This window comes from Triturus cristatus, chromosome 4_1 (genome assembly GCF_964204655.1).
Source record: "Triturus cristatus chromosome 4_1, aTriCri1.1, whole genome shotgun sequence".
NCBI classification, from domain to species: domain Eukaryota; kingdom Metazoa; phylum Chordata; class Amphibia; order Caudata; family Salamandridae; genus Triturus; species Triturus cristatus.
Window position 1 is genome coordinate 921,406,162 of NC_140585.1, and position 25,808 is coordinate 921,431,969.

Genomic DNA, 25,808 nt, shown 5'->3' on the forward strand with positions numbered 1-25,808 from the left:
CTAACTTTTCCTACCAGGAGAACCTGCTAATGTACCGGTGTTTTAATTCCTTTCTTACAGATTATGTAGTAGACATATTAAGCAAGTCAGTGGTTTGCTCAAGTGCAGGGTCATCTCAACCTCAGTAGCGGCTGCTACGGGATTCGGGTGGTGGGCGGGGGAGACGGGGGACGAAGGACAAAGTAAAAAGAAAAGAACACTTACCTGAAACGGCCAGCTGCCGCTTCTCCCTCCATTCTCCGTCCTCTAACTTCTTCCTGCAGCCCTGGCCAGCAGCAGGAAGCACCCGGCTCCCCTGAGCCAATCACAACGCTGCAATGCAGCGTTGTGATTGGTCTGAGCTCCATGAATGGGCGCTCAGATGGGGAATGGCAGGCTTTGCATGTTCCTCACCAAGCCTAATGCAGCTTGGTGGGGAAGATGCAAAGTGCGCATGACTGTTTGGCCGGATCAAGAGGGCTATTTAAGCAGTCATGCCCACTTAAGGAGTGCAAGGCACTCTGCTCCCTAGCTTTGCCCAGGCCCGCCCGCCCTGAGAGCCACTGACTGCAAAGGAAAACTAAAATGATAATAACAATAGTTATTAACATTTTTGTTTTCCTTTTGTTTAGTGCGGCGACGCCCCTCTACCATGGCAGAGGAGCCGCCACTGCTCAACCAACCCTCCACACAGGAGACATGATTATGCCCCAGTGTGCACCCTCAGGAAGGGCACATCCAGCAGCAGCTTGTCATGGTGTGCAGATAAGAGATAAAGAGGTGGATGGCAAAGACCTTTTGAAACTCAATCCTCAGAAGACAGAACTTATCACAAAGGTATTTCATTTGCAAATCCAGTCATTAATTGAGGTATATCACTCGAAGGGGCTACACGCACTCTAGCCTCGTATGTAAAATCTCTGGCCATGACTCTCGGCCCATCTGTGCCTGATCGTGCACATCGAGTAGGCAGTAAAGTCTGCTAACCATCAGCGACATACTGAAGATCTTAATTCTGACTCAAATTCTCCTTTTATCCATCTGGATCCCTGGCACGGGCTGCTGATCTTGCCTGGGATCCAGATGCTTCTATGTGATTGGATAATAATTCTTTTTCTAATTCAGAATACCGTTCTTCATCTGGGAATAACACAATAAAACAGTCTTCCATGCTCTATACATTTCAGCCTGTCCGAGATCCAGTATAGTGGGATGTTTAATCACTGCACACAAAGCAGTACTGTCAAAACCCCTTTCAGAGGGTCACAGGGCATGCAGGGGCTACTGGGCCCACCCGTGGGGGTTGAAGCATTTTACTCTCGATGTCCCAGGGCCTGACCTACTACGGATCCTGAGCAAATGTGGCCAAGTACCCCTTCTGCCCTTGAGTGTCAGTGTAGCTGTGGATGCACAGTTAAAGGCTCCTTCTGAGGGAAGTATGAATATAGGTCAGTAAATACCACTCATAACTCAAAGAGTGCACAACTCTGTCAATAAATCAATGTCCAGCCAAATACTTAGTTTTAGAATAAAAATAAGTATTTTTATTTCTAACTCCACTCTGCTGTGAGCACTCGGAGGTTGCACCTTCATGAAGTGGAAGAATTATCCTCCTACTATATAAGACGGGGGATAGACCACTCCTGAGCAATTACCAACAAATAGCACTGCTGGATGCTGCTGGCAAGTTGTCTGTAAAAAGCATTTTAATCCATTTACAAAGTTGGGTTCGTGAAAAACTGATCCTCCAGAGGGATCAGGCAGGCTTCAGACGAAAATGTGCCATACTTGATAATACTGCAATTACTCAAGCAATTACTAAAAAATATGTATGGACAAGAAGTCTGTTTGTCCATGCAGCTTTCATTGACTTCTCCACCGCATTTGATCGGGCTGACAGATCCACTTTTTGGAAGAAATTAGCTTCTCGTAGCATACCCCAATGCGACATCTAATAATAGAATCACACACTTCAACTTGATGTAAAGTGCTGCTGGGAGGAAACCAGAGTATTTCTACAAACATAGATACAAATAATGGGCTAAAACAAGGGTGCTTACTAGCCCTTATACTGTTTTCTCTCTATGTTTGCGATTTACCAGCAGCCTCTTGCGTCAGTCAAGGGGGACCCCCCCCCAAAAGATGGTGGTGAAGGAATATGTTGTTTACTACATGGGGATGATAAAGTGCTAACAGATTTGACCCCCAAAGGTCAATGCTATGCGGATCAACATTTTCTAAAAATAAATAAATTCAAAAGCAAAATACTGACATTTAAAGGAAATCCGCACTTAAAGAAAACCGAATTTAGCTAGCATCTGGGGAAAGAAAAAATGGAGGTGGTCAAAAACTACGTTTACCTGGGGAAGTTGTTCAGTGCTAACCTATTGGAGAAGGATCATGTTTCACACCTAAGTTCCACAGCATGGAGTCAAGCAAATGGTTATGGTGATTTTATAATGCTCAGAGAAGGGGACACTTTGCCACACTTTTGCTTGTGTCTCGCCTAAAAGTTTTGCCACGTCTATTGTATGAAACAGAGACTGTGGGAACTGATCCCTGGTCATTCATGAACTATATTGAGGGCTAAATCCTCCATAAACTTTATAGCTTGAACTGCTCAGCCTCTGTAAGTGTGCACTGTCTGGAAATGGGTCTATCCAGCATGTACGGGTTGGGTTTGATGGCTGTCCTCTTCTGGGGATACCTTTTACTACACTCGGAGGATAGCTCCTTACAAAAGCCACTCTGGATAGAAATATACAGTGAGCAGCGATCAAACGGCATCTTTAGTAAAAACTTTGTTATTGCCCTAGACCTATTTGAAGTAAAGCAAGACACACTGGGGGCCATGTCTGCACTGGAGTTAGAAGCTTTCCTTAAGGGCTGATGTCCATAGTTAAGCATGGAATTAGATATAGCCTTGTGCTCTCACCAGGTCATATATGAATGGGTTAGATCCTCATGCACTATCAAATAAAAGCAGCCCTATTTGAGTTGGAATATTTAGCACCAAGTTCGCCGTCGGTTTTTACTTGTCAGACTTCAAATTCTGCCTCTAAGGATTGTGACTGGGGCCTTGGATAACATTAATAGACATTTAAGGTTATGCCCTCTATGTTCACAGGGAATCCAGGACTTAGATCATGTCCAGCAATGAGTAAAGTTTTTAAAAACCATTATTTATACATAACAAGATTTATACTGTACATAAAGCACATATTTTTTTATACAATGCTCCAAATACAAGTGTGTGCTACAAAATGTTTTAATTTTGAATAGTTTTTTACATTTGTTTCGATTTTGTACCTCATGCAGTTTTTATACTCAAAATGGAAGGATTTCATATTGATTAATTCAATCAAATGAAACATATGCTATGATTATAGACATTGTATGCACCTTATACTTTTAAGTCGCTGCCACAATCTGTTCGGAAGGGTTATTTATTCTGTGACCTTGTAACTCATGCTGTGGACTCAGATCTGGAACCAAAATCGATAACCTTTTTTGACTTTTCTAACTCTACACATTCAAAGTAAGGTTACAATCAGTGTAAACAATATAACATTTTCTCTTGAAGTTGACGCTCTAGTGTTATCCTAGCAAATCTCTGTCCCACCCACTCTTCATAATGTGGTTGGGGTAATCCCACAGTCACCGTCGGCCGCATCCAAGAAATGCCACTAGGAGGCCTTAAGTCAAGAGTCCACTCTGGCTCTTAGCAAAAAGTAAAATGTGTCTTGGCACCACTGCACCCTTAGCAGTGAGTGCCCGGTGCCAGATAGGACTGTAACCAGTCTTAACCACTCCAGAAAGGGGGCTTGCAGTGTCCCAGCAAGTGCCCCGACCACGGACAGTCACAATACTGTGGTCCTATTTGGAGGGTCACTTGCATGCGGGCTGACCCCTGTGCATACGATGATGGCTCCAGCAGTGATCAGAGTTGCTCTGGTGCTCCTCCTGCATGGTAAGTCTTGCGTTCCTCAATGGAAGGGAGGGATTGGATTCAGATGCTCCCGACTGGGGTCCCCGTTATGTGGCAATGCACCCATAGGTCCTCCTCAGTTCAACGGGGTAACTGAGGCTCAGTCTTTGATGTTTTTCGGTCACATCGCTCAGGTGACAGCACGATCCATGCAACAACTTGGGTAACAGCAGCCCCTCCTGGCATACCTGGTTGCCTTAACACTACTGGCTAATCCGCCAGCCCTTATCACACAGTAGTCCGTACCATGGCAGCCCCTCTCGGCATACGCTGTCGCCTCTAGGCTCCGCACAGGCTTCAGCCCTTCGTATCCAGCACAACTTTCACAGAGGCCCTTCTTGGCATATGCGGAGACTGCAACCAGCACCGCACAGTCTTCCCTCACCCCACACAGCACTCTGCTCATGGCTATTTTCAAGACGGCCCTCTCCTCACACGAGGGTTGCAAACAGGAGTCTGCACATGGGCAACAACCTGATTGGTGCAGCAGGAGTCTCCTCACACCATAAGTACACACAACTGGACTCCCAACTCGACCTCACTTGCTCCAACTCTTTCCTCTTTCTAACAGGTTACACTGGTCTTGGCAAGCAGGCACGCACTGGTGCTCCAGGCTCCAGAACAGGTGGCCTTGGTTTCCCTGGGTGATGTCCGCTCACCCAGCAGAGAGACTAGCAGACTAGAGCTCACACCTGGATGTGTATCAAATGGTTAATCCCGGGCTGCCAGCCCTATTTCCTTATCAACCCCATCTCCTTCCTGAGATGTGTCCAGGTCCTTTCCTTGTGATTTCTCACTGAATCAAAGAGCCTCTTTAAAGTGTACAGTGGCAGGCTCTCTCTCCCTTTTTCATTGTGTCCCACCCAACTCACAGGAATACCAAAATACACAAACATTTATGGGGATTTCTCTACTCCTCATGCCTTCAGCAGGCAGGCACAGACTTCCCAAAATGAAACCAAGAGTCCTCTATGTAATGTACCACTGCAGCCACACTCGCACTCAGAGCTGCACACAGCACACACATTAACCAGTACTGTTACCTCCATGCATTGTGCCACCCTAGGCATGCATACATTCAGCACACACATTTATTATGCTCACACTGCACAGTAATGTAGCCTTTCTGTATTGTGCCATGGTGTGCTATTTGCTAGCTCATACGCTGCTGGTATACACTTTCTCCACAACACTTCCCCCTTCATGTAAGTACTTCTCGTAAGCAAGCATACACCCAGCACATGCTTTCACTGCTCTATCCCTGTACTGTAGCCTTGCCAGACACACATACATCTAGTGCAGAGCCACCACTCCTGCGATGCGCAACACTCGACATCTACCTGATGTAGGTCAAGGGCACGTTAAGCACACAGCAGCAGAGCTTTAAAAAGGTGAGTGAGCCTGTAGGCCTCACTCCGGTGACACAGATTTAAATTGACCTGTTCACTCCTACTGATCACTACACGGTATTCTGCCACCACTGTGCTCATGATGCCTAACTCTTAGTAAAGGTAGTGGCCTCCCACCACTATGAGGGTTGCGCTTTGAGTGCTCCTCCCTGTCCAACAAGACTGCAGTCCGTGAGACAGGTCTATATCATGGCGCACCCGCACGATCTGTATTTGTCTATGACAACAAAAAACAGCATTAGGGATCCAGGCAGCACTACAGTTGGGCACTCAGGGCATGGGGACACGTGAAAACCTCTGTGATATATTGGTACTCTTTTGTTTTTTTATGGGTAAGCAATATATTATGACAGGATTTTTTTGTGTTGTCTATAGTGATTTATACTATACAACAAGATATACGAATATATCAAAGGAGGGTCAAAGGGAGGAATTTATACCGACCACTAGAAGACTAATCCCTTTAATTCTAAGACTAATACCACAACAAAGAAATCTAGGGTCAAATCAAAAAAGATCAAGCAATTCAAACATGTAAATTGTCTACACATGAAACGTGAATCCCATCAGCCACCAAAATAGCAGCCCACATCATTTGGGATTCGATAGCCCTGTCTGAGCCATCAGAACGAACAAGGCTGCAATCAGTGCGAGCACCTCTCTATACATCTTGAGATGAGGTGTCTATCCAGTGATAGTGTGGCTGACAAACATACACAATGGTGACAAAAAGCAGTGCAAAAAAAAAAACATTTTTAAAGAGAGTGATGTTAAAAATGCCCAATGGAAAGAAAAACTATTTATTAATGTCTATCCATGTGGCAACAGTTAAAAACAGTGTAGACGCAGTTTTGACAAAATAACTGTATAAATCCAAAAAATTAGGTCAACATGTTTCAGCCAATGATGACTGTTAATCCGGCTTTCGTCAGGACCAAACAGAACTCTTGCTACTGCTGTATAATGGTGTGAAATCAAATTTAAACTAAATTTAACCCCAGTGCAAACCAAGTGGATTATTGCAAATATCAAACCTCTCCTTACGATTTGTTAGGGGAGCGTCTTAATTTTAATCCCATCTATAGTATGGGAGACCGCCTCACCTCACCTGGCATCCTGCTCAGATAAGAGTGGCCCCGCTCTGTCCTACTCTCTAATGCTCCATGGTACCGACGGACAGGGACTCTTTTTTCCTTCTTTTTTCCTTCTTATTCATCAGCTTCTGTGGACTTTCCTTCCACTTCTGGTGGTTATCCCTCCCCTGGAGCATGGGCCCATCACTTGTGATCTTCCACTGCTTCCATTTCATGCACTACTTAAAATGCTTTTTAGCACTCAACAAAAGTGCATCCGTTTTCTATTTGTCTCCCACATGTAAATCATGTTCCTCTTTCTCATCTATGTGTTTTTGTCCTCTCACACACCCTCAGTTGCCGTTCTTGCTTCCTACCTATCCTCCATTGCCTGTTTGCTTCCCTCTACTGTCTGGTAAAAATCATTTCCAAAACTAGTGGGTCTCATAGGCATTACCTATTGCCTTTTGCCAGTGATTGTAAGGAACTCGGAAACAAAGCAAACAGGCAAAGTTGTCTTGTTGTTGGCGGGGGGCACTAAAAACTCAATGTGTAGGCAGTAGGTGAATGACTGGCACGTGATTTTTGGAGTGTACGAGACAGGAAATACATGCACGTAGGCGGTAGGGGCATGACTGGCAGATGCAGGCCTGAGAACTCAGTGACCAGACAGTGTGTCATGGATTGGTTGTGTGGGCCTGGTATGTCCAGTGGATGATAAGCGGTTCATCTGCAGAGGAACAGCACTGAGAGATGTAGGTACTGAATTGCAGGCAGTGGTTTGTGGAGCAATTGGATGGGCAATACCTCAGCAGATGAGAGTCAATGGAAGGCTGCTGGATGGGGTGGAGGGATCTCCCATGTATGAGGACCTGTTTGATCATTATTATTATATAGAAGCAACAGAGATACACTATAAGCATACAGTAGTAATGTAATATGCTTTTTAAGACAATTTCTGTGCAACTATTTTAGTAGGGGTATACAACACATGATAGCATTTCCAAGTGTTATGCCCAGTGGTTTAAAATGCAAGGTGTGTGGGTAATTATTTGCAATACATGAAGTGTCAAACCAATTATTTAAATTAAAATAGTTCCATTTACAAAAACTTTTTCATTTTGAGATGCTTTAGCTGAGAACAGTCAGGAAAACAGAGACATTTTCAACTGTAGTAATGCAATATATTTGCCTTAGGGCTATTTATGGGCAACCATTTGGTATTCCTACCATGTTTCCAAAAATTTCAGAGAGAGCCGTGTAGAACAGATGAGATATTGGTCATAGGGATGTTGACAGTCAATCAGATTCCTCGTAATACTCAATGCCTACTACTATTGTCTCATCCCATACCAGGTGATGACCATTGTAGCTTAGACACAAAGGCCAGGTAAGGTCCAATAAGTGGTGTTATTGACTTGTACGTCAGTGAATATTGTGTATTGAAGTGAGGCATATTTCTTGTTACGGTAACAATGCACAGGAAGCATGACATAAAGGCTAACATTCGTACAAGAGATTGATACAAGTAGAAATGATGGATGAACTGAACATATTCCCCCAGAATGTGCAGCTGGTGGACGGCACAATCCATAGGGCAGGTAAAACTCTTGTAGTGCATTGGACCAGCACTAACCCAAGGAGAGGGCGTCCACAACTGTGAAAGGTACCCAGTATCAAAACTGATGTCTATCTACACCACTGGTAGAAGTAGCAATGTCATCAAAAGCCCCCCCACGCTTACCTGGAAATGCTGCAAAAAGTTTTACTTTAATAAGAGTGTGTGTTTGTGGGCATGTGTGACCGTATGCATGCAAGTCATTCATCATCTAATTGCAACAGTGTTCATAGTTGTGGAAAACCCTTTGTCAAGGACTGGATGTAAAATAAGTCTCTTTAATTTCTTTCTCAATTGCCAAAGGAAAGTGCCACTATCCCAATACATAAAAGGCGATGGGAGGAATACTTGCAATAAATCTATCCAATTTCAATGACTCTGGGTAGCATTCCAACCCAGTGTTCTTTTGCCCACCATGCCAACTTGGTTTGAACCCAGCCATATGAAAATCAGTCTTGACCCTTCTCCAATAGGAACAGTCCAGCCCGAACTGCCAGGCCATGTCATCCCTGAATCGCAACCAGGCAGTTCGAGCTGGGCTGCTCCTACTGAAGGAGGGCCAATACTGATTTGCATAGGGCTGGTGCAAACTGAGGTGGCATGGTAAGGGAAAGAACGATGGGTTGGAATGCTACCTGGAGCGATTGTCAGTGGTTTAATCAATCAATCAGTAGATTTGTAGAGCACTACGTGTCACCTGTGAGGGTATTAGAATTATTGCAAGCATTCTTCCCATCACCTTTTCTGTGCTTGATGTTACTCCCTGGGTGGCAAGTGTATGCCCAGATGTGGGTCCGGTGCTCACTGTGCCACGGGAACCAAGCTACACCAGACTAATGCGCCCCAATCAGGGTAAAACCGGTCTTGGGTGCTTATGCTCCTGTTCAGTTCGGGCTGGACTGTTCCTATTGGAGCAGGGTCAAGACTGATTCGCATATCGCTGGGTGCAAACTGAGGTGGCATGGTGAGCAAAGGAATTATGGGTTAGAATGCTACTCAGAGTCATTGACATTGGTTAGAATTATTGCAAGCATTTCTCCTAGTAGCTTTTGTGTGTTTCATGATACTCTTCACAATAGCCATGGTTCCATGCTGCACTTTAATACGCATGTGGAAGGTGTCCAGTGTATCCTCAAGAGAGTAACCAGGAATGCAGAATAAAGTTACAAGGGCAGAAACCTCCTTCATAATCTTGATGGTACTTGAGTAAGGTTAAAAGGAAAGACTAATGTTGATAAGCAAGGTAGCAAAACTACCCTGTATCACAGTTGAGAAAGAGCCCAGCATAAGTGCTACTGAGGGCCAAACACAGGAAGAAACCTGATGGATAAAAGGTAAAAATCAGGAACAAGAATGAATAGAAAAAGTGATAGGCACAACAGAAAATAAGGGAATGAATGTGTTGTGACACACCCTTCTCAAGCCCAAGCCTGCTCAAGTATGCTTGAGACAGGAAATAATATCAAAGGAAGAAAGGTGGAGGCCAACTTTGTTTGGGGTTTTCAGACAGCAAATTCTGGAGCGACAGCCAAATTGGATAGCAGATATATAGGGTTAGAACCGCTTACTTTCATGCAAAATAGTGTTTCTGGATACTTGTTTCACATCCTTCATACCTCCACACCCCCCTATATGCACCCAGAGCCTCTCCTGGCCCATAAAGTAGATGGGACTGGAGAGACCTTACGGTGGCAACTCGGAGCGAAGAGAAATCTCCAATCACATGCGTAGCACGAGTACCAAAAACATATCCGATTCACAGCCACAAAGCCTTCACACTCCCTCTTGCTGAAATGAACTGGGAGAGCTTTCAATACTGGGGAGGGTAAAGAACAATATTTTGACCAGGATTGGGTCAAAATGTTGTCAAAGAAATTGGAAAAAGTATCAACATAATGCTCCTCAAGCACAGTCTGAGGAGAATTGGGGCAGTACTGTAGTTTGCAAGGTGGGTGTTCCTAACCTTAGCAAATGTGCACCAGTGGTTATTGGCACAGAAGCCTCACAGGGCGAGGGGTGAGCCCAAGGCTGAGATAATGGACTTTCAAAAGACTACAAGAGCAGAAACCTTAATCCTTCACCTGGACACTTTAGTGATCCCAGAATGCACCAGGGTCACCCTGGAATCATGAATGAGAGTCTGCAGTCTGAAGCTCAAGGAAATTAAACTGAGAACTTTTGTTCTGTTAAGGAACATAACCCACCTCTCGTTAGAGGCAGTGGAGCCCCAAGAGACAGGTCAGAAATGTAGGGATATTGCTGGTTGCTGACCCTCGCCTTAAGTCTCAGGTTGCAGCAACTATTAAAAATGTTCCCATCAGTTCAACGTGTTATTTATTTCCAACGAAAGTCGTGCCACAGTAGAGTTCGCAAATGCTTTATTCTTGGGTAATCCCTGTAAGATTTCCAGACATAGTAGATAATTCCGTATCAGAAGGCTCAGAATGTCAATCCATGTCTAATTTTGGGCTGAAAACCTTCACTCAGTTATTCTTCTACTTTAAACACTTGATTGGTTCCCTGTCCAATTTGGTGTTACCTTTTAAATTCTGTGTTTGACCATCCTAGTTTCCTATAATCAATTGACTCCAACCGGAAAAGGTCTGCTGAGACACTTCTATTGTCCGCAAGTTCATACATGTTCACAGGGGTGATACAAGTTTTCCTGTACAATGCTCTCCGGGTACAGCTAGAAAGCTGGGTTTATTAATTGACTTGTGTAGTGTATTTAACAATAAGTATGTATGTACAGTTCCTGTATTTCTTGTTACTATTGGTTGTTGTTAAGCACTCAGGCATAACTGAGTTGTGTTATGTTACTATAATACAGTACAATAAAGTTAAGGTCATGCAGAAGCTGGTTCAGTGAGCATTGGGCTGTGTAATACTGGGACTGGCTTGGATAGAGCTGAAGGAGAGGGAATGGTCTGCACTATTCATTCTTACTAATGTTCTTTTTTGTTTTGTTTGCAGGGAGCCCCCTGACAAACATCTGCTGGATCGGGACGATAAGGTGGGTCTGCTGAGCCGCATCCTTGCCGAAGCCAAGAGCTCCTTTTCATCCAATGGTACGGAGAAGGATGCTATGATTAACTTGCCAGGTGCCAGAAGACGATCCCCTGGAGTCATCCTGCGCCAAGGGTTGTTTCTCCGCAGGAGCCTCAGCTCTGCTCATCCTGCAGATCCAGCTCGACCTCGCCTGAAGCGCCATGCCCATTTCCGTGGCCATCGCCCTCAGCTCATGCGAGTTGGTTGTTCTTTGGGCACTTGCCAAGTCCAGAACCTCAGCCACCGCCTCTGGCAGCTAGTGGGCCAGTCGGGGCGCGAGGACACCTCACCCATCAATCCCAACAGTCCACACAGCTACGGTTGAAGGGAGCCGCACTCCAGGTGATGAAGGCAAGGAACTCTACAGAAGGACGTGAGGCCGTCCCATTTCCTTCATCTCTCCAGAACAGCCCAGACTGCGAACCGCGTGCCCGTGCCCCATTGTCTGACTGTAAAAGCTCCTCTCCACTCGCCAAAGCCTTCAGTAGCTTCTAGAGTAAATAGCTGAAGCACATCCTCGTCTCTATGTGTGAAATCAATCTCTTGCAGTCCCCTCCTTGTAGTGATGTTAGTGCCATCTCTTGTCGATTAGCCAAAATAAAATGCCGGAACCAAGGTGGGTGGAGAGGGAAATAAAGGCTGGGACAGGACATGGGGTAGATGCCAGTATAGCCAACTAGTCTTTCCATCCCATGCAGAGAATGAATACGTTAAATGAACAAAGAAGGTTGTAACTATGAATTTCCTTAGGAGCAGTCAAGTGTCACATCTAGTGCTGTCTGGGGCTTCTTAGAAGTTAGCAAATAATTTAAGTGGACCACTTCTGAGCGAGTCTTCTACTTCACACAGAGAACTTAGAAATCTTTGACAACAAACAGAATCACTTACGGGGATTAAAGGAAGATGAGAAGGATTATACAGTATAAGCTGTATTTGATCTAATATGACAAATCTAAATTGTATGGTCTCTTTACTTACGTTAGTCGGAGTCACACCTCAGCATGCGGCTAATGTAAGGAAGGGTTTTAGAAAACATCTCAGTAGATGAAGCTGATGTTGAACCACATCTCGCCCAAAGTATCTCTTCCGGGAGGTCATAAGGCGAGCTCAAGTAAATGGCTTTTGCAAGAAGAGTGCTTCTCCAGGACAGTGCCTTCATCAGCCTAGTAGAAATGGGGCAGCAAGTCAAGAATTAGCTTGCTTTGAATGTGTATTAGTTCTGTGACTGAGTCTTGTGTCAGTCCTGTCTATCTTTCACAGTGACAGTCTGTAAGGCAAAGTAATAGGCAATGCGTGCATCATTCCTTCCTGTCTGCATTGTGGTCTTGCCCACTAACTTTGGGTTCTCTGCTGGCATGGCAACCTCGTTTGTCAGTGCCATGCTTCAAGCTGGGCTGACACCCTTGGAATTGTTAAATCCAAAAGGCAAGTTATGAAATTCTTTCTTCTGGATACAGTTGTAGTATATGGCTTTTTGAACATCAGTTCCATATTGCCAGCCTAATAATCCCAGAAAATGCCCGACGGTGGAATAATAGCTCCAACTGAAGTCTACAGTCATCAATAAAAAGTAATCACGTTATCCCCTAGCTACTGGATACAAAATGGAATAAACTTGATTTTTTTCAAATGAGGCTTATGATCCAATATATTATCATGGGCCACAAGGCCCTCTTCCAAAGATTTTCATGATGTCTCTATGAAGTCCCCCCTTCCCCACCACCTATGGTGAATTTCTGTGCTCAAGCGAGTACATGCAGAACCCCCCAAGGTAAGACGTGGATTCATGATGGCAGGCAAGTACATCTCAGTGCAAGGCCCAGTGCTGTGAAATACCTCAGACTCTACCCCCCCCCCCCCGGTACAAGGCCCCAGACACACAACTTCTTCTCTCTCATACGTCTGGTAGAATACCCAATAATAGTGCCTGGAAGCCAGCACTGGAATTTCAGAGCTCCAGGCAAAGTGACCTTTTGCATTAGAATTCTTCATTACATCCCAATCAACGGAGCTATTGTTTAGGCCAGTTGTTGCGTTCTGGCGTTCTCTTGTGATAGGTCCATAAAACATCTACTTACAGTTGCCTTACTGTAGAACCAGCCCTGCATGAACCTCAGATGAGGTGGACTAAGGCCTGTAATAAACTATGTTTAATTTCTTCCAACATATGTGACTGGTAATCTGGAATTTGCATTTTCCTTTTCTTCCTGTCCCTTTTACCAGACCGGACATCTCAAGTTTGCCCCTCTGGGAGACTGTACAGGGTCTCTATTTTGTATTGTTTCCTGTCTCCTCTCTTGCGCTCTATACAAATACCTCACATCCACCTCCATACCTGCTCGTAGTCCGATGCCTTACCTGATATAGCTATCTTTATCGCCTATCTTTAGTCATTCTCAAGTTTTATGCTAGATTCTTATTCCCAGGTCCCACATCGCCCCATCCCGGGGAACCCTCCAAAACCCGTCCTCCGCCTCAGTGGTCTTCTTCAGCTTTTTCCTCAAAGCAGGCAATTGTTCTTTTCTCCTTAAGCACAGAGCCCCCTTACAATGTTGAGTATGGGCCTCAGGAAACTTACTGAACACTTGTGATACCTCTCAGTGTTTGGTGGTCTTCGTCCCATCCTCATGCTGGGGCCAACACTCTAGTGGGTTGAGTGCACATTACTGTTGCCCTAAAAGACCTTGGCCAGTGGCTCTAGGTGTCTAAGATAGCGCAGGCTGTTGGGTTCACAATCTAATCCCCCCCGGCGAGTCAAACGTGCTTCTGTTTACAAAATCATTACACCTAAGGTACTTGAGTGCTATAGGGAACAAGTCAATCTTGTCCTGTATGGGAAAGTAATGGCCTAAAGGGTCATAAAATGATATTTGAGAGTTGCCTTACCTATAACTTATCATGGCATGCTTCATCATAGGCGATCTCTCACACTGGAGTAGGACAGTGCCACTCCAACGGACTCAACCAAGTAAACTTGGGAGTTATTAAATATTATTTTACAGGCCACATTCATCGGTCCAGATTCAAGGTAACAAATAGCTATGGGTATACCTCGAGGAAGTTCCTTTATTAATGGGTACGTCTAGAACGGGTTAAAATCAGAATTGTGGTCTAAAGGTATAACATGATGGTTCACCTACCCACTCAAAACTACCAACATGTTTTGACCCCCAAGGATTGGTCAAAAGGTCTTCATCGGGATCAAAGAACTCCCTATCTACATTGCACATGCGTTACCTGCAGATAAACTGAGACTATGCTCTCATACCAGGGGGACGTCCATGCGGACATTAACAACTACGGAATACGGCAGTTTAGGGGCAGAATAGGTCAAAATGACTGCGTCCACCTCTTGACGAATGTGTTACTATAGAAGAGATGCCCCCCTTTCTGATCCATGAAGCTATTAGTTTTTAAGTGTGATGACAATAAGTCAGTTTCACAATACCAGACAAGTTACGCTCGGTCTGTGCTTTTCTGCTTCCCCGGTCTTTGATCAACAGAAAACGTGGTCTCTAGTCCCACGGTACTGCTTGCGTCTTGAAAACACGTTTGAGTGGGCCAAATAGATACAGAACGTGCCACAAGCTCATTGTGAACAGCAGTTCGTGCGGCTGCTCTGGGCCATAAAAGACGATAAGGGCCTGAAAGACAGATAACCGAATGTGGCAACGACTGGTAGGTCGAAATCTAAGTTGGGATGACTGGCTCCAAGCACAAACTCTTGCTTAAACAGGATCCATATTAAATGTGTCTAAAAAAGGAAGCAGCATACGTCATTCGCTGCCCCTCTCCTCCTGGAGGTGAGCATGATGTCCCAGCTGTCCAAGGTGCACCATGTCTGCTGCGTTGACACACAAGCAGTAAATACCGAGGAAGACCGTCTGAAAGTGCCAAGCATGGTACACATGCCCCGATGGGCCACTGTTCCAAGATGGCCTCCCTCAGATTCCACCGCAGACCGACAGGAGGTGGCTAAAGAAATGCCTAGCTCGAGAAAATGGGTCCTAGGAGCCCGAGGGAGGAAAAGAAGTGGCGTCTTCTCTCAATTCCCATTTCTTCTGCGCTTTTACGCAGATTTGTTTAAAAAGATTTCCCTCTAAAATAGATAACGAAGCTACTATAAATTTTCATCTGTTGTGATGACATCTCTTGTCTTAATTTTTGGGCACCGGATAGACTGACGTCAGCAGAGGGTTCGACCTAAGGGTCAATTGTAATTTCAATATTTTCAGGGTCATTAGATATGTAAAGTATTGGGCATATCAATGTGTGTGTGTGTGATACAAAAGCGTACACACATTCAGGTAGCAAGACTAGCTTTTCTATATTTATGGTAACATCAGTTGGCCCACAGGTAAAGCTTGTTTTGTTTTTCTAACAACTTTCTCACCCTTTGACCAAAGAAAGATGAATTTAAAGTTAATGCCAACTGTCAAGTTCTTCTATAAAAGCTTGTACCACAAAGACATCAAAATGTGCACCTTGTGAGGGGGTCAGAGGGCACATTCAGGACCCTTTTTAGTTCAGGAACGGGTTTTCTGGCACAGTAGAGCAGCAAAAGGTTAGAAATAAAAAAGCTGCTTTCTAAAACGTCCGATACCATCCTCCGATAGTGCGTAGGTAGAGCAGCAAGCGAGCCTACCACGCTCCAGGGGTGTTTGGACAAAATATCCAGGAAAAACATATTGTGGGGACAAAATATTGTGTCAAGAATATCGAACACAAAAATATCGTAAAGGAAAGTTTCTATGGGAACAGAACGTTTTAATATATTTTACTCCACAAATACGCAACTTGGCACTATGTATATCTTCGAGGCGCGCGGAGGTGGAGTTAAGAACGGTAAATCTATGCTTATCTATTTGCACTTTCCTTCTACTTGATATTTTTGACACAATATTATGTCCACACAATATTTTTGTCACCGATATTCGATCAGACTTCCACTCTAAGAATTGAGAGCAATTATAAGATAAACACTCACTGTACAACACAGAGATCCAATGATGCCAGCTACAAAGTGGCAGGTTTTATAGACAATAACATTTTTTTTTTTAAAAGGCTAAATTGCATAAATATACACAGGAGCATTATTTCTAGGTAGAAGCACACCAGCTACGGGCTTACAAGTAAGTTGTGTGCTGCTCCTTCAGGGCTCCTTTCAGGGCTCGAGGGTCAGTGGAACCCTCGGCCCATCCAGCCTTAAAGCTGCTCCCAGAGTCTACTTACTGTGGATTTTCCCGGCAGCCCAAATGACCATTCCGGCCACGGACAATCAAGACACACACTGAGAGCTCCGTAATGTACAGCAATATTTGAAGCATGGTTATAAGAAAATACCAACTCTGTTTGGAGATTGAATTTTTTTAAAAATCTTGGCAATTAAATATACCACATCACTGAACTCTACAAAAAAAAAAGCCCGAGGTAGGCGAGGCATGTTTTTAGCAATGTCGTAATCCCTGCCAAACCACAGATGAGGTAGGGAAGGTCACCTATCCCCATGAATAATTCTGTAGATACTGGAATCGAAGATAGAAAAAGAATAGAGACAAGAAAAGGTCAGCAGCGGTCCGTGCCGGTAAGCGCAGTGGCGCCGGGTGGAGCGGGGGGTTGGGAAGTCGAGAGACGACGGAATAGGGAAAATTAAATTTAAAAAAATGTATTAATCCGTCATCGACATTCCCCCGCCCTGCCCCATTGCGCTTACCTACACTGACCGCTTGTGCAAAAGGTGAGCATTCATTAGGGAACGTCCAAGAATGTGTTATTAAGGTACAAAATGTTAGGGCGTTTGGTGGCTTCTTCTCAGGTTGGCACAAGGCTTTTGACATCCAGGGGACCGGTGCGGGGGCGGGGTGGAGGGTGGGCTAGAGCGTCCCAAGCCAGACACCCACTGATGGGGATTTAGTGGCTTGTGGGAGGTCGCATGTCATAATATTGGTACACAAAATTTGTTTACCGTTAATATCCGGGGCTAAATATCGTTTGCAAAAATATAGCTCTTTTAGATGTGAGTTTTCAGTTATTATCACGCATGTAGCAATATTTTTGTGAACAATATTTGGGACACAATAATTTACAACGACGATATTTAGGCCACAGTGTTCCGGTACCATACCTGTGGGGAATATGTATACAGCTCAGCCGCAGAGGACGATTTCTCTTTCACTTGGCATCGGAGATTATATGTTTTTATTTATTTATTTATGATTATTCTTTTTAGGTGGATAACTTTTTCTCGCTTTTTGACTTTTCTTCCAAACTTTGTTTGGTGCATTTTGGCCGAGCTGCTATTGCACGCAGGTAAACACCATATCTATAAACAAATCTCCAATAGGGTAGGCTCCATGTTCATCTTTTTTGGAGATCTCCACATAGCAGCCCACGACTGTAGGATTTACTCATGTATCTTACAAGCTTTCTTCAGACCACATTAGATGGCTGCTGTTATTAGGGTACGGGATCTGAGCCATCTGCTTACCCCCTCCTTCTTGCTTAGTGCCTACATAATGTGAGAGATGGCAAGGGTTAGAAATAGAACCTAAAGTCTTTCAGCAGTATCACGTTTGATGGAAAATAATACCAAAAAAAAGGAAAACGCAGATTTAAAATGTATTTTTTTATAATCAGATCATAGTTTTTGGCTGCCTATGCATCTATTGAATGTCCATACGCATAGTAGGCAAGGAAAAACAAACATAGAGCGTATCTCTGTCTGTATATTTCGTCGAGAAAAGGAAAACATCTTGCATGGGCAAGCGAGAAAGCAGTAGAGTGGCTGGATGTTTGTTGGAGGAGGTTGGGAAGTGAGCGATATGCATTGGTTGGGTCGTGAGCGATATGCATTGGTTGGGTTGTGAGCGATATGCATTGGTTGGGTAATCAGCGATATGCATTGGTAGGACGGTGAGAGACATGCATTGAAAGAAAACACGCGAGAGAGAGACATGAGTGAGAGAATGTGTATAAGTCTGCACTATGAATATCTGGCTTTAAACCACAATTGGTTTACATTTTTTGCACTACTTTGAGACTGCAGGGATTGCGGTAGTCAAATCTGCTTTCTGATTGGCTGTCCATGAGGTCTCAAGCACCACTGACATGACTATAAGAGAGGTCCAAAGATAAAGTGCCATTACTTGTGAAAGGACAAACAAGTGACTCTTAGTAGGTTGGAAGCCTTTTGGATGGAAAATGGGAGTTGCCTTGTGTGAGCACCCTGTTTTATAATGACAGCGCTCTAGTGTTAAGGCCTCTTTTTTTTTTCTTGGTGGGCGGTCAAATGCTGAAGATGCACTTGTGCTCTGTAGACAATACCAGCCAGGGAATGACCCTTTACCCACGAATGTTCACACATTATTTAATCATGTCGACCATTACCTGTCTGAAGCACTTTAATGAACATATTTATTATTATTATTTTATTGTGCACTGATAGTAGTAAACTCCTTTTGCCGCTCGTTTCCACCTTGCTCCTGGTTATTATTTAACTGAAATTAAATATATTTATTTGGCATACGTGATTTTGATTGGTTATATATTGCTATTATGGATGATAATGTATCACTGTATTTGACATATTCGAGAAAATAAACTAATATTTAATGCATCATATTTTTCTATCTCTTCCTTCCATGGAATGAAGAAACCCTGAACGTTGTCGACGTATAGCCAAGGAGTGTGGTGGAAATGCCCCAGACACTTGTGCTCTGCCTCTACCTTCTAACCTCCCAGCTTGCTGTCCCTAGCTGCCCCAGGGTCCTGCCCCACCATTGCCACACAGGAGATCTCTGGGTGATAGGCATGAAACAGAAGGAGGATGTCCTGGGAGGAATGAGGGGCTGGCAGTGTCTGGTTTGAGGGCATGAGCACAGCACATTTTCAATGTCACTCCCAAACTTTACCATTGATATAACTTGGAAAGTTTAGATCAAGCCACTTTCCATGACTATATACATAAGGGGAAGGGAGGAGGTCAGGGTTGACAAAAAAGATCAGGACTGGACTTACGTGAAATCTGCACAGGGTATCCTCAGCCATGAAATATTGCAGGACGGAAAAAGCACAGTCTCAGAGGGTAACACAGTAAACCAAATACTGTAAATTTTACCAGCACATTGATTTGTTTCCCAACACCACCCTCTCCGACATACAGAACTGAATAAGACTCGCTGACTTAGAGTCTTACCTGCTTCGCCAGGGCAAAGGCGGCGATGAGCCTAGGAGTACAGCCCTCAGAAGTGAAAGAAACAGGTCAAGGATCTGAGATACATAAAGGCTAACCAGGGAGAGACATTATGGACAAGACAGACTAGTAAAGGTGGGAACCAAAGGGAAAAGACAACAAATGTGAGGGAGCAAAGCTGGGTGTGAACTAATGCAGCAAGCGGGAAGCTTACAACATACGAAAGTTGCTAGACAATGTGTAATTGGCTTACTCTGCCTATGCAGTCCCAGAACCCGCATCGCTACCGCTCACCGGGCATGTGTCCAGCAAGCCCCCTCCCCCCCTCACCAGTGCTCCAGCCTTCACAGCAAGCGTCCAGCCCTTCAATTGTTCTGCTGCTGTTCTAATCTGGCCTTTCTCCTGCCTTGCTGCTGGTGTTCTGAATGTGCGCTTGGCTGACAGTCGCATACTCAGACCAAATCCTTACAGGTGGGTGGTATTTCTCATTGTCATATGGAATAAAAAATGCATGCACTGCCCGGAGGGAGTAGCTAGGTAATGATATGAGTCAGAAGTCACAGGAGTTGGACTGTGCCTCTTGAATGCCTTCTGCCATCAGTTCTTCATCCACACCAGATTTTACTACCCTAAGTCAAGATCCTCTGAATTCTACAGGAGCTGAATTTGTGGCTTTTGACCTGGTTGGCCAAAGCAACCATCTAGGGCTCCAACGCTTATCAGCATATCAACGAGAATACTCAGAATGAGTGTAAAATGCTGGCAGTGGCACTTGTGCAAGGGTGCCAAATTACAGGCCTTCTCCTCTCACTCATCTTCCTATGTGGCAATCACATAATGCCACATAATCCTTCCACGGGTTAAACTGACTCGTCTGAGCTCTCAAGGGAAACACCCTCCGAAGAATGGAAGAATGTAATATTAGAGTATTGTTTGGATCCTCCAGCCTTGGCTAAACCTCCATCTACCTTGAAAGTCGTCAGAAGCGACAGAAAGCTACGTACTGGAGACTCTGAAGGCCAGAGCTTCCATTTGAGTTTATTTCTTTTGGACAACACACTTTACCTCTTGAGGTTACCTAGCATGCTTTGAAGCAACTGTAGTGTTAGATCTCATCCTGGAATAGTCAAGGTTTAGACTTTTCCCTGAAGGGTGAGTGTTGTTTAGAGACGTGTATTTCATAATTTGGGCAGGAGGTGGGAGGCAGGTCATTCTCCCATTTTAATCTTATTGATTTATGCCGTTTGTAGAAGATTTTGATCCCAGCATCTTACCAGCCTGACCTCCTAGCAAGGCTTTAGTTTTGTCTGCTCCCTCTTTTTCTGACAGGCAGCGGCAGGGGTTCAGCAGAATTCTGTACAGTCTGTAAACAAAATATCAGATAGCTAGTGACTATTCAGTATCTGGCGTCTTCTGCTAAAGAAGAAGCCACCCAATTCAAAGCCTTCTCACCCAATTCCACATGACTAAAGTGAGTCAGTAGCATTGAGAGAGACTGGCACTGTTGAGTGCAGCCAAAACATCAAATAGGATAATTGATGCGGCTTCACTGCAACCAAATACCCTTCCCACTTCACCGAGGACTGACAACCGCACTGACTCAGTGCTTTGAGGAGGTCGAAAATGTACCTGAGCAGGGTCCACGGCAGTGTTAGCCTAAATAATGGTTTACAGTTTCTCCATGATATCCACTCTGATAAGATAAGGAGATGGATACAGATAAAATGTCACAATGGGTCAAAGAAAGGTTTTTTTAAGTAGTAGTCTGACACTAGATTGCTTGAAGAGGGCATTAACTGTGCCCTGTGCATAAGATAATAATGTTACACAAGGGCCAAGCAACTGCATAAATACCTTTTTTCAGATGTTGTGAGTAGCAAATATCAAGTGGAACCATGGTTTGATAGAATAGGAAATCCGTCGTTCCTTTTAAGTAATCGGCTGGAATCTTAAAAGCTCCATGAAGATCTTGAGACGAGTCCAGGCTTAAGTAGGCAGTAATAAATGAAAGACTAGATGGTATCTATAAGAAATTGGCATAGTTCATCAAACAAGATTTGATTAGGTGTTTTTGACTCCTTTACTGCAGGTGGGAACGCTTTCTAACAGTTGTCAAAAGCTCCTTGCTTTTTATTGGAGGCTGATGTTACACCTTCATGGTGGTAACTTCTCTTAGCATTCTCATCCAGTCTCTGATCTGATTTTAGCAGTCTTTTATATGCTCGATAAACCATCATGTCATAATAGTGTCTCTAGATCCATTCCAATCCTCTGACGGCCTTTCTAATGTTTATGCAATCCTGAAGCTTCTGTTCCTCAGCAAAGTCTTGGAGGATGTTCTCACCTAATTACAGACAAGCAGCCTTCAAAAATAGGGTTTTTATATCTCCAATCGCCAATTAACATCACCGCTAATTAATGTGATGCACCAGTTGTTCATGATGTCACTTCGAATCCAAAGGTGGCAAACTCCCTGTTCTTTTTAGCCACTCCTTCTACAATCTTGTGTTCTCAAATGAGCATTGTTCCCAAGCATGAAACAGCAAAAAAGACGAAACTGTATACAGTGTACACGGATTGTTCATCGGCATTTGGTGACCAAGGAAAAGCTGTGGAAAAAACTAAAGGACCTGAGGATGGAAAAGAACCTCCTGAATCTCAAAATAGAGCTGCATTTGGAGATCACAAGCTGCCATTTGTTGATTGGTCTGAATGAGTAAATTAACAATAATTCAAAACAACAAGGGAGGACTCAAATGTTTGCCTGCTAGTCCCCACATGTTTTGTTTCCTATTCAAAGGATCTTCATAGGGCGGTTTTGCCCATCTTCGTAGATTGACCCAAGATTCAACGTGTTTTCTTCCTCTGTTGCTTTACGCCGATGACATTGTGCCTTTTGCCCAGACTCTAAAGGCACTGCAAGAATAACTAAGGGTGGTGGAGACCTACTGTGGAGTAAACTACTTAAACATCATTAATCGAAAAATAAATGGTCTTTGTTGAGTACCAATGACATAAGTCTACAGCCAAGTTCAGAATTTAAAGCAAATATCTGGGTATAGCCAGGGTTTTTCCTCATGCACGTAATAAGTAGCAACACTTTAAGCTGAAAAGTGATTGTTCAAGTTGGAGTTATAATAGCAGGAGCTGCTGGAATTGTTATCAGATTTGTAAGATCCTCTCCTCAAGGTTACAAGGTTCTTTCAGCAAAGTATAGTAGCATCTAGCATGTTGGATCATAATGTTTGGGGCTGGAAGTTATACTTCCAAAATTGGAGTTATTGAAAGAGCATTATGCAAAAGATTGATGATGCTCCCAAAACATTTTCCTTCTGTCACGCTTAAGGTTGATCTCCCATGCGTTGATGCAAGATCAAGTTTAGTATAACCCTGCTTGCAATGCAGCAAAACAGAAGTGCAGATCATTTGTTTGATAAAACTTGTTCCAAGTATTCCAGAATGAAAATCCATCCAAATAGCATGTCATCTTATAACAACAGTTGTGCAACTTGAACATGAAAAGCCTGCTGGACACAGTGACCTTCTACTGGCAAGAAAGCCAATAGTTTTAAAAATATTGGAGAGTTCAACAGTTTGCGTTGAGGATAGTAATGACAGACACACAACTGAAAACTTCGGAACTATATTGGCAAGATAATCTTCATCATGGACACAAATGAGCAAACCTCTGGTCAAATGCTGATAAATGCTCAAAGACGTCTACTTGCAATGGTCAGATGTAATGTACTACCAGTAGCAAAAATTTAGCGAAGTGGAAGATGGCTGAAACTGATATTTGCAAATGCCATCTCAGCCATCTGGAGATCCCATAGCACTTTCTTTAATCATTCTCCAGCACAAACAAATCTGGGGGAAAGAAGAGTTCCTTGGTTATGAAGAATGGCGATAAGGAACAGAGGGCCTGCACTGATGCTCTTGCTCTGTAATCGGGATACTTCCCTCACATGGATGGGAGGATATTCCTAGCTGTGGCATGGGAGAGACATATGAGGAAACAAGAAGCTGTCACAGGTTCAAACAAATACGTGAGCTCCACCGCAGTGGGATCATGGATGACTATAGAATATTTCACTCCTCGTCCCTTTGAGACTCTTACCCAATGCTAAACTTGAGTAAAGAAGACCCCTGGGGGCAAAGGGGTAGGAAGAGATACAGCGGCCAGTTGTTCACTTTAGCACTAGACAAGGGTTGGTTCCCTAAGGAAATAGAAATACATCAATTACTTCAGATATTGTAGAGGATGTGAATTTTATACACAATAAAGACTCTTGCCACTTACCTTAAGGCTATTTGAACTTTCTTGGCGGCTGCACTCTGTTACAACACATATATATTCTGTCCAGTAACTCTCTGTTTGAAAACAAACACACATTTGCTTAGAACAAAGGAAAAAAAGAACTAAATGTTGCAATTGCACATTAACAATTGTCCACTCCTGTTGTCTCTACCTTTTTTCATGAAAGTCCGATTTAGAAGCACAACAAAAATATAGTCCAGTTACTTGCCAGGCATTCAAAATATAAATATAAAGGAAATTAAACTTGTCTCAGGTTGTAGTCACTTTCAAACAATAATGGCATGCTTTTAATAATCTCCAAAGCAAAGGATAATATCCTGAATTGTTTCCATCGGAAGAAGAAAGCAAAGCTTTCAAAGTTATTTTTCAATTTCACATTACCAGCTCCTAAATAACTATGTTGGAAGTCTTCAAACTCGACATTTGTGAACTCCTCAAGTCAAGCTAGAGAAAACTCATAAATCCAAAAGTGACCTTTGTGGACTCACTTTTAGTTAAGCAAATGAAAACTTGTAATACAAAGGAAAACATAAAGGCTGTTCGAAATCTTCTTACTTGAACTTCGGGAACTCTTTAAGTCAAGCAGCTGAAATTAATCACCCTTAATGTCTTCATACCAACTGAACTGAAACTAATACTTCCGAGAAATGGATAGTTTAAGAAGCATTGTGTTCACGTTTCCAAGAGCCTTTAACGTAACACGTCACTGCACCAGCAAGGACTAGAACACAGTTCCCAAAAGAACTTCAATATGGCGCTTGAACCTGTGCAGTAGTTCAGTGCTGCAATTCCTTTAAAATACCAATTTGACTACTTCCCTGAAGGCAATCCCTAAGCTGGTATTTGAGAATGTGATTCTTGCTGGAAAGTTTCATTAAGGAAATTATCTTAACTAAAACAACAGATGAGTCTTCGTAAACTTTTTCAAAACATAATTTCTTAAAACAACCAATTCAGAATCTTCATTTATGACCAAAGCTAAGAGGCGCAATGATGTCTAAACAACAGATTTTTAAGACAAGATGTCTAAATATTTGATTTAGGTGATGGGCCGGAGTGTCCTACATGTAGATGTTGACTAAGGGTTTAGCCTGTAGACATGTAAGTGAACTTTTAATTTTAATTCAGAGTTTTGGGCAAAATTAATAAGCAAAATTACACAAAATATAAATCTGTCATTTAGCGCTATAGTTTAACGTGAAATGTGTCCTTCCATCAATTTTTGATGCAAGGACATATTTCCCACAAACAAAAACAGTGCAAAAAACACAAAAGCACCATAAACACCAGTCACTTGTGTTCTGTTGTTCCTGTACATTTGCTGTAAATGTTTATCACGAATGGAACATTTGTGGTAAATTTACTGCGAATGGCGCGTGAAGAGGCGTAATGGCATAATTTTGGACATTTTGCCAGGATCATTTAACTTTTTATCTGATTCATTAATTTTATTGTTTGTTGCAAAATACAAGCAAGGCTAATACACATCTAAACTAATCCAATCCCACGTGAGCACATCCCTTGTAAACTGATCCCATGATACAGCAGTGTCAGGGGGGAGAAGTCATGTGGTACCTACACATGAAATGCCCTTCCTTTCACCTCACCTACCTCAGACTCTTCCCCACATCTCCCAGTGAAACAATACTTGGGTCATAACAGCCCTCACCCAAGCTCTTCTAAACAATTCCTCCATCTTTCCTATAATATATTTTAACGGAAAATAGCTGGCATCCTGTTCCCCTTCACACCTCATTCGACATTTCCTGCCTCTCCCACTTCAGATATCATGACCAACCACTGCCAGCTGTAGACACATCTTGTGCTAGGCACAAGTATCTACTGACCTGCTGGAGGGTGGGGAGGCGGTGCCATTTACCCAGGTCTATAGAGAACGATAGAATGGCGGAGGAGACACTGGTCTGTCATCCTCTATGTGCATCTCCTCCTTTGGGCCTCTGGATTCCCCCTGATTGGCTCCCACCTGCCCGTTCTCCTCTTAGAAAACATGTATTTCACTGCCCTAACATGAGAAGCAAAAACTGTTTTAATTGCTTTCAAGTCACAGCAGTTACTAACCATATTTCCTTTCAGTATTGTGGATACTTGAAATCCATATACAAAAAAAAACAATTACAGAGAGTCGCAATATCTACTTGATTTGACCACTTTAGCTTCAGGCCT

The 25,808-nt window shown here is 43.4% G+C and overlaps 1 protein-coding gene across 3 annotated transcripts in view; it reads left to right on the top strand.

Moving 5' to 3' along the window:
* ADM2 (adrenomedullin 2) overlaps nt 1–18,730 on the top strand; it is a 113,455-nt gene extending 94,725 nt beyond the window's left edge. For all 3 annotated transcript variants that reach the window (XM_085653744.1, XM_085653745.1, XM_085653746.1), the window contains one exon: nt 11,041–18,730. In XM_085653744.1, coding sequence (XP_085509870.1) covers nt 11,041–11,440 — 400 coding nt within the window. In that variant the 3' untranslated portion in view covers nt 11,441–18,730. The remainder of the gene's footprint in view (nt 1–11,040) is intronic.
* Nucleotides 18,731–25,808: the final 7,078 nt, after the last annotated feature.